The 16,323-nt window shown below is 39.4% G+C and overlaps 1 protein-coding gene across 1 annotated transcript in view; it reads right to left on the bottom strand.

Annotated features, from left to right (window-relative positions):
- Positions 1 to 689: 689 nt before the first annotated feature.
- Positions 690 to 16,323, bottom strand: part of mxd4 (MAX dimerization protein 4) — a 43,134-nt gene continuing 27,500 nt past the window's right edge. The window contains exons 4-6 of the mRNA XM_020930511.2: positions 14,027 to 14,141; positions 11,935 to 12,097; positions 690 to 6,229 (exon numbers count right to left, since the gene is read on the bottom strand). Of these exons, the coding sequence (XP_020786170.1) occupies positions 6,054 to 6,229; positions 11,935 to 12,097; positions 14,027 to 14,141 (454 nt within the window). The 3' untranslated portion in view covers positions 690 to 6,053. The remainder of the gene's footprint in view (positions 6,230 to 11,934; positions 12,098 to 14,026; positions 14,142 to 16,323) is intronic.

Raw genomic sequence — 16,323 nt, 5'->3', positions numbered from 1 at the left:
TGGATTCTTGTGAGGTTTAATCCATGTTATAATGTTGTTACCTCCTCAAAAACAAACCTGGACATGTGTTTAGTTTTTTTCACACGTTTGAGTAATCCTTCTGAGTTTTCAAGGTAACAGCTACATTTGAACTTTTGTTCAGTAGATTGTCAATTCCAGGGCTGAAATTTTCCAAATGATTCTAGTGAAGGTGTATGGAGTTTAAAAACACAGTGGAGCACTTCCTGTATTAACACATGACATCAGAAAGTGGAGTGTTTTTAGTTTGAGAGAAGAACTCAGCCTAAATACGCAGAATTTTTGTGTTAAACATGCGTGAGTGAAACAAAACACAACTCCAGGTTTGTTTGTGATGAGAAAACAACATTATAACAGATAAAAAAAAAAAAAAGTAATATAGTCCCTTTAAAACTATTTGCCTGTGCTGCCAGGTCTAAGAAAAATAAATTAGGCTAAGCAAATTTAGACAACAAAAACACAACCAGCTTTTCTTTTACTTTCCTTTCATGCATTTGTGCATCATTACAATTTACAATAAATTACGTAACGACTGAACACATCTGATCATTTTCAATTTCAGTCTAGAAAATAGCGTGAATGGGCCCTTTAAAGCTAATTAAGGTGCAGTTTTAAAAGAGCATTACCATGACACATTCCCTCACAATAACAACAACAACACCAGTGCAAGATTTATGTATAAAACATTTTAATTACTTTACAATGAGAGAAGAATACACCATACCTTCAAGTGTGTACTATTGTATAGCCAGCACCAGGTACACGTGTAGACACATTCACACAAAATAACACAAAAGGAACTTATATAACATCTTCAGAATGCATATAAGACTTCCACTAAAATAGGAAACATTTTCACAGGTCTCTGGCACAGAACTCTCCCTCCACTTTGCACAGTGCGCTAGCCCGAGCCCCATAGTCCTCTCTCCTCTCCTCTCCTACTCTTATTTGCTGGTGTCATGCGCAACAATGAAGAAAATACTGCATAAAGATGTTCGTGAAAGTGTTGTCGTGACCCATCGAAGCCGTTTAAAGCAAGCAAAGTGGAATTACATTGAGGAAAATAAAGCGTATCCATTTGGTTCAATATTTTACACAGAATTCTTGTTTTGGGAAGTTAGGGTTAAGTAAGGGCAACTTGAAATTCCATATATTTTTAGTTTTATTCTTTTTTATTTACATTAACCATAGTGTAATATACCATGTTGTACGTCTTAAAGGGGTGTACTAAAATATAATCCAAGTATTGTGTTTAAAATATTACATAACTACACCATTTGTATAAGTTGCTTTACAGATGCAAACTTCTGACTTCATAGTGACGTGACAATATTTGTTTAACACATCCTCGCTCTTATGTAATTGTTCTGTGTGCGTTTGTGTTTCTCTTATTGAGTCAAATCAATCTGGATATTATTTATGCGCACTAACATTCCCAAAATAACCCGATGTGCTTCAAAAAATAAAACACACGCTCCGGATAAAATCTCTTTGCAACTTGAAAGCAAAAACCATCTTCTAAGTGCGTACTCAGTCTTTATTTCCCTGCTTTGATCTGTGAAGGACTCCCCACTGGAAAAGCCCAATGGAGATTTATCTTGACATGGATGTTTATAATAAAAATGGCGCCAGCGGCCACTAAAAGAGCTAACAGTCAGAATAATCGGTACAATCTGAGTTTTTTTTTTGTAAGAAAATAACTTTTACCAAGGCACATCATCAAAAGAATTTCCATAACCTCCGTCCATCCCGCTTTGGAACCCGTTGTCGCCGCGTCCAGACCCACTGCATATAAAAATCATTCTTAAAGTGTGCTATGTGTGGTTTTCAAAGGGATGCACCGATCCAGCTTCTTCTGTTTCGATACCGATGTCGATACTTTGGCTTTAAAGGTGCGCTGCGTAACGTTTTTGCTGTTAATTTTATGGATATGTCATTGCTCTGCCTGGAATAATCCACAGTACGACATTAATCCGCTCTTACCTTACATTTAGTCAATTACAGATGGTTTTATAGCTCAAAAATATTATAAAATCAGATGGTCAGGACTGTGAGCGGGGTCGCCTCTCCACAGATCTGACCTGTAACTTAGTCTAGTTTGGTCTCCATTATGATAGAAAAGATTAATCCCATTCTGTGAAACTTTCCAGACAAAGCGATAACATCTTTTTGAAGGACGCCCCACCAGAAATATTACACAGCGCACTTTTAAGTTATACAGTTTACAGTCATAGGCAGTACTTTTTACTGCAAATTCAAGTATTTCTAAGATCGTTGGGCCAATTCCGCCCGAGGACCAATAAAAATGAAGTTTGGACATCCCTGCTTTAAACACAAACAATGTAAAAACTCAAAAAATGAGTTAGTTTTAGGCTTACATCGTCCAGTATATCGTTCTATTACATCAATTTATAATCCTAAATGGGATATCGAATAAACCGATATCTTAAAATGATATCTGATCCATCAAAACTTTCAGTATTGAAGTATTGTATCGGTGCATCCCTGTATTTTTCAATGACGCCACTGAAAAATTATAATCTCATTTCTGGCCCTTGACATTTCATTCTGTCCGTCTTTGACTTTTCTCATCGGGAGGTTCTGTGCAAGAGAATCATCATAATCCATTCAAATTGTTCGTTAAAACTGAAAAAGGACATTGTTTTTGCTACAACAGTCATGTACAAACCCTGGACATGAATGTAAACTCGCATGACAAAACAGCTTTTTTAACCCAAATATTTTGCCCTCCTGCAGTGTATGGAGAGAGTGCAGATAGGAGGAGGCCTGTCACGATAATTACTGCATTGAGTTTGTGATCAATAGGGATGGGACAAGATCTCGTGAGATTTTTTAGTCTACATTTAGATTGGACAATAAAGACTTAAAGGACCAAGCTGTGGTTTCAAAGTTTACAATTACAAAAAAAAAAGTTATTTATAAAATGTTGGACCAAAACTGCAAATGGGATCACGATTTCTTTAAATTACAAAGGTAAAAATCTTGTTTTGTCTCGATCTCGTGGACCTAATCTCGTGTCTGGTCTTGTTTTGTCAAAATTGTGTCTCGTCCCATCCCTAACGTTCAATATATGAAAGCTGGAACTATATTTTGGGGCTCAATATTTATTGTGTATACATTTTCTTTGTAAAATTTGGGAGATTTGGGTTATTTTTGTTGTAATACAATAAGATTTGAGCTGTAGAGGGTCGAATCACTAACTTCTATGGCTGATTAATGGTTCATTTTGCAGTTTTTTGTTTAAATGTGTTTACTGGGATTACCCTGCTTTGTATTTGCGCCATAACGTAGTTGCAATATTATTTAGTACAGTATATCGCTATAGCAATATATCATGCTTCAAAATTCATTATCGTGACAGGCCTAGGTAGGAGGTAAAAAAAAAAAAAAAAAAATCAAAATTAAAAACAATAAAAGTTGGTCACCACAGAGTCAAAAAGCAAAAACAGCTTGTCTTGTCAAAATACCCACCCCATTCCCTCCCTTGAAAGCACATGATGGTAATATTGCTGTGTCTTCTTCAGGATGTAACACTTTTTTGGGGGGGATGGACCACTGGAGGTTGCGATAACGCCGTAAGCTGCCATGGATTGGGTGATTTTTTTATCGCTCCTTTCCCAGTGGACTCCAAACACGTAGGTCAACATGTGGTATCAGTAAAAAAATAATAAAATGATGACAGGGAATAATTTATAACAAGAGCTTCAAGCCCCAATAAAAAGTTTGGATCCCCTTGGTGGACAGTTGGGGGTGACTGGAAGCTGCCATGGGAGATTACCAGTGTGTGGTTTTTGAACAGGTCGGAGGGCGATGCCAAGGGGGCGGGTGGGCGGGGAGTGGGTGATATCGGTCAGTAGAGGTCACTGTCTCATTCCCAAACTCGGATATTCAACTGAGAATCAAAACAACAAAGATTTCACAATCAAAAATGAACCAAGGGTCAGATCTACCACTTCACTTTTGTTATACGCTGTTGTGCACGTCCCTAATATACAACAATTTGAATAGGCTAAAAGTAGGCTATATTTTACACTGCCTCACATGCATTTAAATACAAATATGACTAGTACGAGGCACATTTTTTCACTAGTAAGCAATAAGCACCATAAATTTAAGTAATCAAGTTGTCGGATTCTCAGCTGAATATGAACTAAAGGAATGATGCACAGAATAATACAGGGCCATAGGTGATTTAAGTTTCTCATAGAGGTCTTCTGTTCACACGCCCTCTGCGCTGGTTGAAGTCTTTAGGTGTGGGGAGGGAGGGGGCGCGTTGAGTCTGGTCAGAGCAGGACAACACGGTCGAGGGGGGAGGAGTGTTACCAGGGCAACGACCTGAGCAGGGGGTGACAGGTGAAGAGGAGGATGAGGTCGGAGGAGGAAGGCTCACCAAGGCACAGAATGACAGCAGGAGAGTCGCCCAGAGAGAGGGGCTCCCACTCTCCCTTCAACAAGCCTGGCCTCCTGTCCGTCTGTCTCTCATATATAGATTTATATAGATAGAGATATACATAGATATACTCACTCTTTTTTGTCTTTTCATTACATGAGAACATTTAGGAAAATATAATACAAAATTTAATACAAGAAATATAGACTACACTGGCTAAAATCACTTTAAGTGACAAGTAGCTTTTCATAAGCAACTCTTTTTCTTGTCTTTTGAGTCTTTTGTAGATTTTTTTGTGCAGACCTGCCATGCGGGACTGGCTCCTTTTTCCAAGTATTGGGACGCCAAGCTCTAAAGACTTTCAGAGGCAGAAAGAGCCCTAACAATTCAAAACTGGTCAGAGAGCGACTGAGCGCCTCCTCCGTCAATAGTGACTATTGTGCATTAAAGATCTACATTGGTCATCAGCAGTGCCCAGAAGCTCCAGGAATAGCAGTTATAGCGAGGTTGAAGTCCCATTAGTTTTGCTATAGCATAAAACAACTGAAAACGATTAGTTTGGACAAAGCTAGCTAATAGAGAAGAAATCATTAGAGCTGGCTTCTTTTTTTCATTTTCATGTTTTTTCCCACAGCTTTGACTTGATGATCTGAACAACCACACACTCTGAAAACACGTCAGCGCTGAAGAGAAGCAATCATTAATGGATGAGGGCGAAATCATTTTACAGCGTTTAAAAAAACATCTCCCCGAACGCCTCCTGCTCCACCAGAATCACTCCCAGGAAGCCAGCCCTCCTGTGGCTATTGCTACATCGATTCGCTACTGAGAAGACAAAAAAAACACAAGATCTCAACCAATCTTTAGGTAATAGAGTTTGGCTGTGAGGCCACTCTGCTTTAGTTGACACAGTAGTCCATCCACACCATAGGGTTTTATAGTGTAGTGGTCAGTAGTGTGGATTAGTGGTTAGGCAGTCCAACCAGAGGGAGATGGGACAATTTCGACGTTAAATGTTCTGTACATATATTTACATTTGGATTTCACCGACAGCGCCGCAGTGTTTTCAGTTTGTGGCAGAAGTAGCAGCTAGCTACGCCGCCATTTTGTTAGGAAGACACTTTCAAGGTCTGATAGATGCACGGAGGAACAAAGTGCAACAACTATCATTCTTTCCCCAGACCTAGTGCAAAGCAAGTTTTCATGTCACTGCTTAAACCTGATGTCCTACACACGCATTACTTTACACAGATTAGCAAGTCAAAGCTGTCACCACACCACAGACGTCCCCTTTCAAAACAAAACAAAAAAACAGTCCTCTTGCTTATCTGTCGGGGTTTCGTGAGGGCATCGGGAGGGCAGGGCGTGTCTGGAGGTGCAGGTTGAGGCAGGATACACCAGGGTGAGGTAGGGTGAGTGGTTAAAAGGGGGAGGGAGAGAGGCAGTAGTCAGGGAAGTGGCATGGGCAGCCTCGTGTGCTTCTGGGGGATACTGTAGTACCGCTGTGTTGGACCAGTCCTGACTGGGTGAAGGTGGGAGCGGGCATGGGCATGAATGGGGCAGGGAGGTGGTGGTACGGGTACGGGAGGGGGGAAGCGGCGGTGGGGGGAAAAGGGACGGTGGTCTAACAGTGGTGTGGCTGCAGTCTGTGGGAATGTGTGGCTGTGTAGCTGTCGCTGCTGGAGCTGCTCTGGAGGCTGTAGTGGTCTTCCTCCTCCTCCTCCTCTTCCTCGCCTTCGCTCACACTGTCCACACTGTCCACCTCCACAGGGGTGAACTCCATGCCCTCGATGTCCACCTCTGAAACGTGACAAAGACAGACAGCAGCTTTGATTAGAGCACTATTTTTAACATTACAATGCACCACTTGTGTCTAGTGTTATTATAATGATACTCCAATTTCAAACTCAATTTCAGTGTTAAGGAATAGACTACAACAGTGGTCCCCAAAGTTTTTTGTGCCACGGACCGGTTTTATGTCCGACAATATTTCATGGACCGTGGGGGGCTCTCACTTCAAGACAATATTTTCATAGACCAGTGGCGTGTAGGACGTATAAGACATGGCATATGGGAGGAGACACGGTCCACGCAGCATGGTTTAGTCCTGGTTAAATCCTGATTTAGTCCTCATTTTAGACCAGGTATAGACCTGGTTTAGAGCTGGTTTAGACCTTGTTTAGACCTGATTTTAATCCTGGTTTTAGTCCTGGTTTAATCCTGGTTTTAGATATGGTTTCGATCTGGTTTAGATCTGATTTTAATCCGGGTTTTGAACTTGGTTTAGACCTGGTTTAGTACTGATTTAGAGCTGGTTTAGAGCTGGTTTAGACCTGCTAGATTTTAATCCTGGTTTTAGTTCTGGTTTAGAGGTGCAGGGAACACAGGAAGAGGCGCAGTCCATGCAGAGTACGCGAGAAGACGCAGTTCACGTGGCACAAGAGAGGAGGCATGGTCCACACGGCGTATGGGAGGGGAAGTTCGCCCTTTACAAGACATATTTGAACCCTAAATATATGACCAGGAGTCTGAGTTTTTTTAATAATTGCAAGTGTACATAGGTTAAAGCAATTTTGTGTAAAAACATATTTTAGATAATATGTCCCTTTAAAAGGGCCTCTATTACTCTATTTTCAGATATACAGTATGTTATAATTTAGTTTCCTCATAAAAACATACCCGGAGTGCTCCACTGTGTTTTTAAATTCCGTACACCTTCATTAGAATCATTTGGATAATTTCAGCCTTGAAACTGCCCATCTCTACTGAACAAAAAGTAAAAGGCAGCTGTTAACTTGAACTTTGGACTTTGGAGATGTAGAGAGACTAATAATAAAGACTCACTCAAACCTGTATGAATGAAACAAAGCACAACTCCAGATACACTACAGGTCAAAGGTTTTAGAGCGCCTCACTTTTACCATTTTTTTACTGTTTACTGTTGACCAAAACATATTCTAAATTTTTGATTCATGAAAGTGTCCACCTTTGGCAGATATAACAGCTGAACACACTCATGGCTTGTTCTTTTTACAATAGAAATCAAATATTCTTGAGAAAGTTCTGCCCAAGTTTGTTGCAGCAGTTCCCATAAATGTGTGGCACTTGCAGGTTTCTTGGCTTTCACTTTTCTGTCCAGTTCATCCCAAACCAGCACGATGGAGTTAAAGTCTGGAGTCTGCTGGACACTCCATGTTTTCAAGTTTACCATCTTGATCTTTTTTCCTGAGGTCGTTTTGGCAGAGCTTGGACTTGCGTTTTGTTATTTTTTATCTTTGTTTTAACCTCTGGCTGTTCAGTTCTTACCTTTGTACCATTTCAAGCTCTTCACTGGACTTACACGACTTGAATTGAAATAAATAACTGGAAAAATTAGGGTGTTTTAAAACTTTTGACCGGTAGCGTCTGTTGGTATGAGGTAACAGCATTATAACATGACTTAAAGCTCACAAGAAACAACTGAGCGCAATATCGGACCTTTAAGAATGTAAAGCAGTGCGTGGTGTGTTTAGTTTGACAAGTCATAGTTATAAATGTGTTTTTACAGCAATACAACATCTAACACGCAGGTTCAGCGCTCAGTCCACTAAACTCTCTCTGCCATTTCACTAAATTCCACCGCTCTGGCCAATAGCGGTGGATTAAACTGGGAGTTGAGTGCGCCATTAACTCTGGGCAGGCCTGCGGATCTTTGTGCTCCAACTGCTAATCCTGCCCCATTCATAAACAACGCCATGTGTGTTTACTTCAGCCTGGATTAGTCAATACACAGAATCTGTTCAAACTACACACTTTCTACAGGGTATACACGTTAGCACGGGGGATAACAGCTCTCCCCGCACGATTACAGCAATGCAGATTAGACCATATTTACTCATATACTATCTGTGGATCATAATAAGCCTTTGAGCTGAAATTAAACAGGCAAGAGCAGACACAACCACAAGACAAAGACTGAATCAAGTCGGGAGCTAATATCCGCATGAGCCTGATTTGCTACCGCTAATCTGTGGAGTTAACCTTTGACCTCGGACATCACCTGCAAATACGGTTGAGGCTAATCAGAGACTGTTCACTTGGTCACAGGGGTCCTTAGTTTATCAGGGAAAAGTGAAAAATGTCAACATGCTATGGGGCTCAACAATGACCCACACTTTCTGAATACTAATACTAATATTACTAATAATAATAGAAGTTTGAACGCATGTTTTGGGCTATTCAGCTATGTAGTAACCAATAGGAGTGTGCAAAAATATGAAAATATCGCTATATCCTATCATTTAATGTGATGATACAGTATTGATATCGTAGGCTGCTGTATCGCTATATTGACAAGAGTATTTTTTTGGTATATTTTACTAAATAATTTTGTTACAGTGCTACAGTTTTGTTGCTTATTTAGAGGAAGGAAACTCGTTTATGCAACACATTTGACATTTTCACTGTTTTTGATGATTAAAATGTATGTGTTTCATGTTAACTTTGCACAAGAAGCGGTTTAACAAAGACTTTTAGTATCACAGCCATGATTTAGCCTTTATTTTTTATTGAACCGTATTGAATCAATTTGAAATATACCGTACTGAATCAAATTTTCACTGTATCAAGATATGTATCGTATCGTGGCCTATGTATCGAGGTATGTATCATATAGTGGCCAATGTATCGAGGTATGTATCATATAGTGGCCAATGTATCGAGGTATGTATCATATAGTGGCCTATGTATCGCACCGTGGCCTTTGTATCGAGGTATGTATCACATCGTGGCCTATGTATCGAGGTATGTATCGAATTGTGGCCTATGTATTGAGGTATGTATCGTATCGTGGCCTACGTATCGAGGTATGCATCACATCGTGGCCTATGTATCGACATATGTATCGAATCGTGGCCTATATATCGAGGTATGTATCGCATCGTGGCCTTTGTATCGAGGTATGTATCATATTGTGGCCTATGTATCAAGGTATGTATCGCATCGTGGCCTATGTATCAAGGTATGTATCGCATCGTGGCCTATGTATCAAGGTATGTATCGTATCGGCAACTTCTTAATGATACCCAGCCCTGCTTGTAGTAACCAATGACGACAAGACCAAATTCTGTTTCTGAATCCTTATAAACCGCTAAGTTATTAAGACATTTCTCTTGAATGTGCTTTTTGGAGTTAAAACGACCGTGTTATGGCTGTTCATTACTATGTGGCTGGTTAACATCAGCTATAAAGAGCCCATATTACATTATTTTCTGATCTGCTATTATGCGTTTTCTTCATCATAAACACACCTGGAGTTGTGTTTTGTTTCATTCACGCATGTTTAACTCAGAAACCCTGCATATTTAGTTCTTTTCTCAAATGGAAAACACTTTGTTCCACCCTGTGATGGCATGAGGGAATACAGGAAATATTTTTAAACTCCACACACCTTCACTAGAATAATTTGAATAATTTAACTAAAGGTAAAAGGTAGCTGCTAACTCAAAAACTAACACTTCAATGAGATGCAGGCAGACTAATAATAAAGGATTACTATGAATGAAACAAACACAACTCCAGGTTTGTTTTTGAGGAGGTAACAAGAGTCAATTTTTACCTTTAATATTAAAATTTTTCAGTCTATTGGAAAAAAATATGAAAATTTTACTTCCGAAACCAGAGCAAGAGGTCACTGTCAAGCTCCATGGTTTGGCTGTTGATGATTTGCATGAGGGGATGTACATTGGATTTGCATAAAACATTGTTATTCTGAATCATAACCACATCCAGACCTCTTCCAACAAATGGTAAAGATGAAAAGACGTACATTGTAAACTGAAACTTCAAAATGAGAAAATGGAGGTTTCAGATCATGTTACTTTTACTGTACTCTATTCTACTCTGCGCATTTTTTATTTTTTTTTCACCTAAAGGAAGATCTCAGTCATGGTTTATTGTTTTTGTATAAATTTAGAAGTTGGTCAGAAGATTTGAATCCACGGTTTATATGAATTAGCATAAAAATGACTCAAACCTGTTTTATGTTACGATATATATAAATAGTTATGAGAAAGCAAGAAACAAACCACAAACTTGTATGAATTGGATTGATAGAAAGCCACACTATTGGGAAGCCAAAAACTAAACAGTTAGATTTGACTTTTGGACATGTTTGTGTACTTTGCTAACCATAGTTATTTCAGTATGGTGGCATTGTGGAAAGAAAATGTCTTTGAAATTTTACTAGAATGCAGAATTGTTAATATTGTATTTTGTTTCCAACTTAAGACAGTTTATTTTGAACAAGATTTCTAAAAACACAAGGTTTATGGACTCTGTGTAGCAGTTCCAGCACTAATAAAGACAATAATAAATAATCAAGCTGTCAAAAAAGCAAGAATACACAAAAAACTTAAACTACTAAAATACTGAAACAAGCTTAAACATCAATAATAAAAACATAAATGGGACATATGACTGTTACTGAATAGTTTTAGTGGCCTTCCTCTATATCAGAGCTTCTTTGAGACCACATATATAAAAAAAAAAAAAAAAGATGTGTTCTTTATTCATTAGTGGGGTATTGAAATTTAAGATGAAAGCTGAAGTTGAAAATCAGATATTAAATGATACTAAAACTCGTATCAATACTTAAAAAGTCTCACAGGACAGAAATGGACAAAATTAACCTTTCATGCACAGCTTTAGAATGAACTTGAGCTGTATCAGAACAAGTATGAGAGCACACAGACACTTTTCCTCCATTAAACTCTGAGCCTTCAGAGCCTGAAAATTCTCTTGCATTGCCATCTGTCGTGGTTGTGGCTTTCTTCCAGTTTCCGCCTACTTCTGCGCAAAATTGTGACATTTGTGTAGGTCGATGAATGTGACCTGGCCGTTCAGACTGAAGTCGCATGTCAAAAGATCGGATATATTTCAGTTTTAAGAGCACATATCCAAGTGTCCTGGGTCGCATTTGAGAAAATCTGATCTGTGTCGTTCAGACTGTCATTAAAAGGTCAGATACAAGTCACACAGGGGTGAAAAAAATCTGATTTGGGTCACTTCAGGCTGCAGTCTGAACATAGCCTAGCCCATGGACCACTATGGAACCTACCAGGACCACTGAGGGATTACACAGATATAAGGCCACATGGGAATATAAAAGAAAGTGCTATGATTTAATGTTGAAAATCGCATTCTATTGTGATTTATTATCATTAGCGTATTGGAATCACTATGACGTATTGAGTCTGTTCCTCAGTATTGAAATCAAGTTTGAAATTTTAGTATCGTGACAACACTACTGTAGTGAAGAAAATAGTGTTTTCAATTATCTTTAAGCTATTTATGTCCTGAGAGGGGGTAGTCAGTTACAAAAACATGTGCCTTTGATATTGAAAATCACACGTGTTGATTATTATGATCTTCGTATCAGAATCAGTATTAACTATTAAGTCTATTCCTTAGTATGGAAATTGAGTTTGAAATGTTAGTATCGTGCAAACACTTCTCCAGACACCCACCTTGCTCGGAGTCGGTGGAGATGGTGGAGCCCATGCTGTCTGTACGGATGCGCTCCACAGAGCCGGACACGGACAGTTGCTCCAGGCGCCGTTTGAGGTAGCGGTGCTCTCTCTGCAGCTGCTCCTTCATGTTTAAAGCCTTCCTGTCCTGCTCTTCCAGCTTCTGCACCACACACCCAAACACAACAACAATGTTAAAGGCGTAGAGTCGCAAAAGTATTGAAAATCATAAGCTTATTGATACTAAAACTGATACTGAAACTAGATACTCATTTGTGGAGATACTCATTTTCAATTATCTTTATGCTTTTTATGTCTTTTGCGTAGGAATAATATAGACAAGTGACTCAACACAGGTAATTGCACATACTTTCCCAGAATATATGTACAAAAATAGCTCCATAAAGGCCCAACTCTGCTATATTAAAAAAGAGAAGAGATGGGGTAATTAAATAAAATATGTTTTATTCATAAGTAGCACAAAATAATGATTTGTTTTTGTCCTTCAGCCTAAAATGTACTGATCACTTTCATAATGTAACTCTTCTATTGTGATGCATAAAACTGTATTGCATAATTACTTCAGTTAGTGCAGTTTTTATCATATTTAACTAAATTTGAGTATTATTTTTATTAAACTAACAGTAATGATTGCAATTCTGTAAACAAAAGTGTGATACTGAATTTTTTTTTATGATTTAATGACTTTCCTGCACCTTAGATATGGTTAGATATTTTTGGGCTATGCAATATTTTTTTACCCTTCCACTTCCTTCTTTACTTTATCCACAGAGTAAGTGGTCAAACAGAGACATACGTTTTAAAGTTTGTTCCTAGATACTTCCCTCCTTGTGCGTTGGGGTTACACTGTGCATATTCTGAATGTGAAAGTTCTGGTGGTGAATCAAGGCGCTGTGAGAAAGGCTATAGCGAGAAACGACGCAGATCAGTGTGAGATAAACAGGAAGTGAAGGGTTAAAACGGGCTGCGTTTGAAATTTCCATAGACCACAGTTGCGCGCTGAATGTACATAACTTCACATTGTGTAACATAAGCATAAATTGTCTGAGATTGTCCAGTGTTGGTATGAAATGGCTGTTTTATCTGTTGTGTGTGTGATCTGTGGTGGAGTAAATTTGGCTTAAGTCAAGTGGAGACTGCACTATTTTTAATACTTTGGACATATCTGTAAGACATATTTTCACATATTTGATAAAGTTGTAACATATGCAATATTTTATAAGCGCTGCCTTTTGTATGTTCTAATCCTAATAGTATAATTCATGCATAATCTGAAATGCTATTTTGTTTAAAAAAAACCTGATTCCATGTTTTAACTTTTGCCAAGGCTGGGTTTCAGGTGACATTTTATAGGCCGATAATATTCAAAATAGACTCTTTCAGGCGTGTTGTAATGTTGCTTCCTCCTCAAAAATATACCCAGAGTTGAGTTTTGTTTCATTCACACATTCTTGAGTAATCCTGGTTTATTTTTTACATTTCCAAAACTGTTTTGACTGTTGAAGTTGAGGGTTTGAAAATATATGTGCTAAATATTTAAAAGGTGATTTTTAGTTACCTTTTAAAAACAATTCAGAGTTAAAAATTTCAAAATGAGAAATTCAATAGAATTTAAATTTTCTGCTCTTTGTTTTCTAGTCAATCAAAATAAATCTGGAATTTTGTTTGTTTGATTCACATAAACTCTGCATTTTTAGGCTGAGCTCTTCACTCAGACAGAAAACACCTCCTGTTCCACCTTGTGATGTCATGTGGTAATACAGGAAGTGCTCCACTGTGTTTTTAAACTCCATACACCTTCATTAGAATCATTTACATAATTTCAGCCCTGCAATATCCAATCTCTATTAAACCAAAGGTAAAAGGTAACTTGAAAACTACTGCTTCATGACATCACAGGGTGGAGCAGAGCATTTTGAGCTTTGTACATGTAGACAGACAAATAATAAAGTGTGTGAATGAAACAAAACACAACTCTAGGTATGTTTTTGATGCACTAATAACATTCTGACATGGCTTAAAGCTCACAAGAGTCAATTTTCTTCCATAAAAGTGGTGTTGTTTGCAGTACCTTGATGTGCATCTTGGCCCGTTTGAGGAGGCTCAGTGTGGTGTGCCGTGTGCTGTCTGGACCCAAAGGCACCAGCTTCTTCAGTTGTTCCAAATAGAGCCGGAGTTTGGCACGTCTGTGAACACAAACACACAAAGATGGTGAGTCACAATCTGCAGCACACTCCAAGGCACCAGATAACATCAACCGGTTCCTCCACACCTGATACTTCTGTGGCGAGTGTTAGCATTAGCATGACGTAATTTTACATTAAATTGACATTAAAACGTGGCATGTTCAGAGTTGCAGTGCACATCAAAAGTTATTCTTGTTTATCATCTTACAAAGTTCACAAACTAGATGAAGATTTTGAACATACATATGGTCCCACTCACAGCCAAACAAGCTCAGCCTATGCAAGGTCTTGATCCAAATTAGCTGCATCAACAAGTAAAATAAAATAGAATAAAAACAAAAATGATGATGCACACCAGCGATCCTAAAGATTCTCTTCTGTTGTTTTATATTTTATTAAGAATGGAAAATTGGAGAGGAACACTATATACACATGCATATTCCTCTAAGTTAATTTTTATGTCAGTGAACATAGGTAAATTGTCTCTTGAAGATAAAAACTTGAATAAAGTGAAGTGCTTTTTCATATATTTCATTTGTTGTGTTCTTCACACAGTGCAGTGTTTAGGTCTCCACAGGTGCACAGGCGTTCCCTTAAAGGCCATGTGAAAGTGCTGGCTCTTTTATTTGCTGCAGTCCCAGGGGGTAGTCTGCTCCCTGTCCTGTCCCCTGCACCCTCCAGAACTCTGCCAAATGCAACACAGCCCAGTCCCACTGGACACAAGTGTCCTGTGAGGACAGGGGCGGGGCCACCTTCAACCTGCCGGCCACAGCCACATGAAGCAGTTGGCTTGAGTCCAGGGGAAGCAGAGCACAGGAAGGAGCTGGGGTCTGCGGGGGGGGAGGGGTGTTATTGGGAGGGGGGTCCGAGCTCTGGATGAGTTTCTGTTGAAAAAAGGGTTCTTTGAGTCCAGTGTGCTCAGCTGCACCAGGCAGCGCTACACACACATCATCCAAGAGTAACTTAAGCCAATAGGCACCCATCAAGCCCCCTGCTTCCCTCCTCACTCTTGTGATGAAAAACAAAAACAAGGCGTTTCCCAAATACTCAGTCGTGAGTATAAAAACCTGCCGTTTTCAGCGGCTCATTCATGACAGCCCCACCTGTGTGCTGACCACATATTTTACCTGGCACTCATGCTGACCACATGAGAGGACAGGGCTGCTGCTTTTACATGTGCACAACTGACACTTGTTTTCACTGCAGCTCAAATCAAAAGCAGACATAACCCTCTGAAGGCGAACCCAGCCCCTGCTCCAAAACAAAAGGGTTTTGAGGTCAATGCACTGAGCATACAAATATATAGAAGATGCTAGAACCATTTAGTAGACATCTACATCTTTTGGTCTTCAATGTTTTTCAAATGTGAGACACAACCAGCTCTGTGCAGGCTAGTCTGCATGCAAAGGAAACATAATTCACCAACATGTGCAATACATCGTACAGATGTTATAAAATTATAGGCACCAATATGCAGTTTGCCTAAATCTTTCACCTAAGACATGATTTAAATGGTTTTGCGTAGGTGTGAGCTATTATAGTGAAAACATTTCCCAGCATATCTGTTACTGCAACACAATTATAGGGCTTTTAAAGAGCCTCTGCAGTTGAAAGAGGACACTGTCAGCCTAAAGTGTATTTTGCCATTCACGTGTGGTATAAAAGTGCTTTGTTTGCTAATAATGGGTCTGTAATAGCTACATATAGCCCTTCCTTTAGCTGGCGACACGCACAGCCCAGGCCAGTGCTGGCAGTGTCCCTGACAGGCTGTCCCAGCAGCACGTGCTTCTTCCACACACACTATTCTCCTCCAGTGAGCACACACACACACTATTCTCCTTCAGTGAGCAGCGTGGACCCTCCCTCACTCACGTTTGTTATTCCTGAGCCAAGGCCTGGTCACGCAATGTTTATCAGACTGCCTCAAAGAGCCGTGTCAAATATGGCAGCGCATGAACGTGATGGTGTGTATGTGTGTGAATGTTGGTTGCATGGAGGAGGGCAGACCTGTGTGCTTTCAGATCACAGCACATGTTTCAGGTGGTCTGGACCAGGACCGAGGATGCTCTTTCATGTAGCTTGTACAAATACGGCTACAGTGTGAGTCCTGATTGGTCTCACACACACAGAGCCATGTTCTGTTGGCATAACTGGAGTCACAAGTTCACTTTTTCATGCCAAA

The sequence above is a fragment of the Boleophthalmus pectinirostris genome, unplaced genomic scaffold (genome assembly GCF_026225935.1).
Source record: "Boleophthalmus pectinirostris isolate CB_2022bp ecotype Guang Dong unplaced genomic scaffold, ASM2622593v1 HiC_scaffold_22, whole genome shotgun sequence".
Classification (NCBI taxonomy): Eukaryota; Metazoa; Chordata; class Actinopteri; order Gobiiformes; family Gobiidae; genus Boleophthalmus; species Boleophthalmus pectinirostris.
This window is presented reverse-complemented; position numbering and strand designations above follow the sequence as displayed.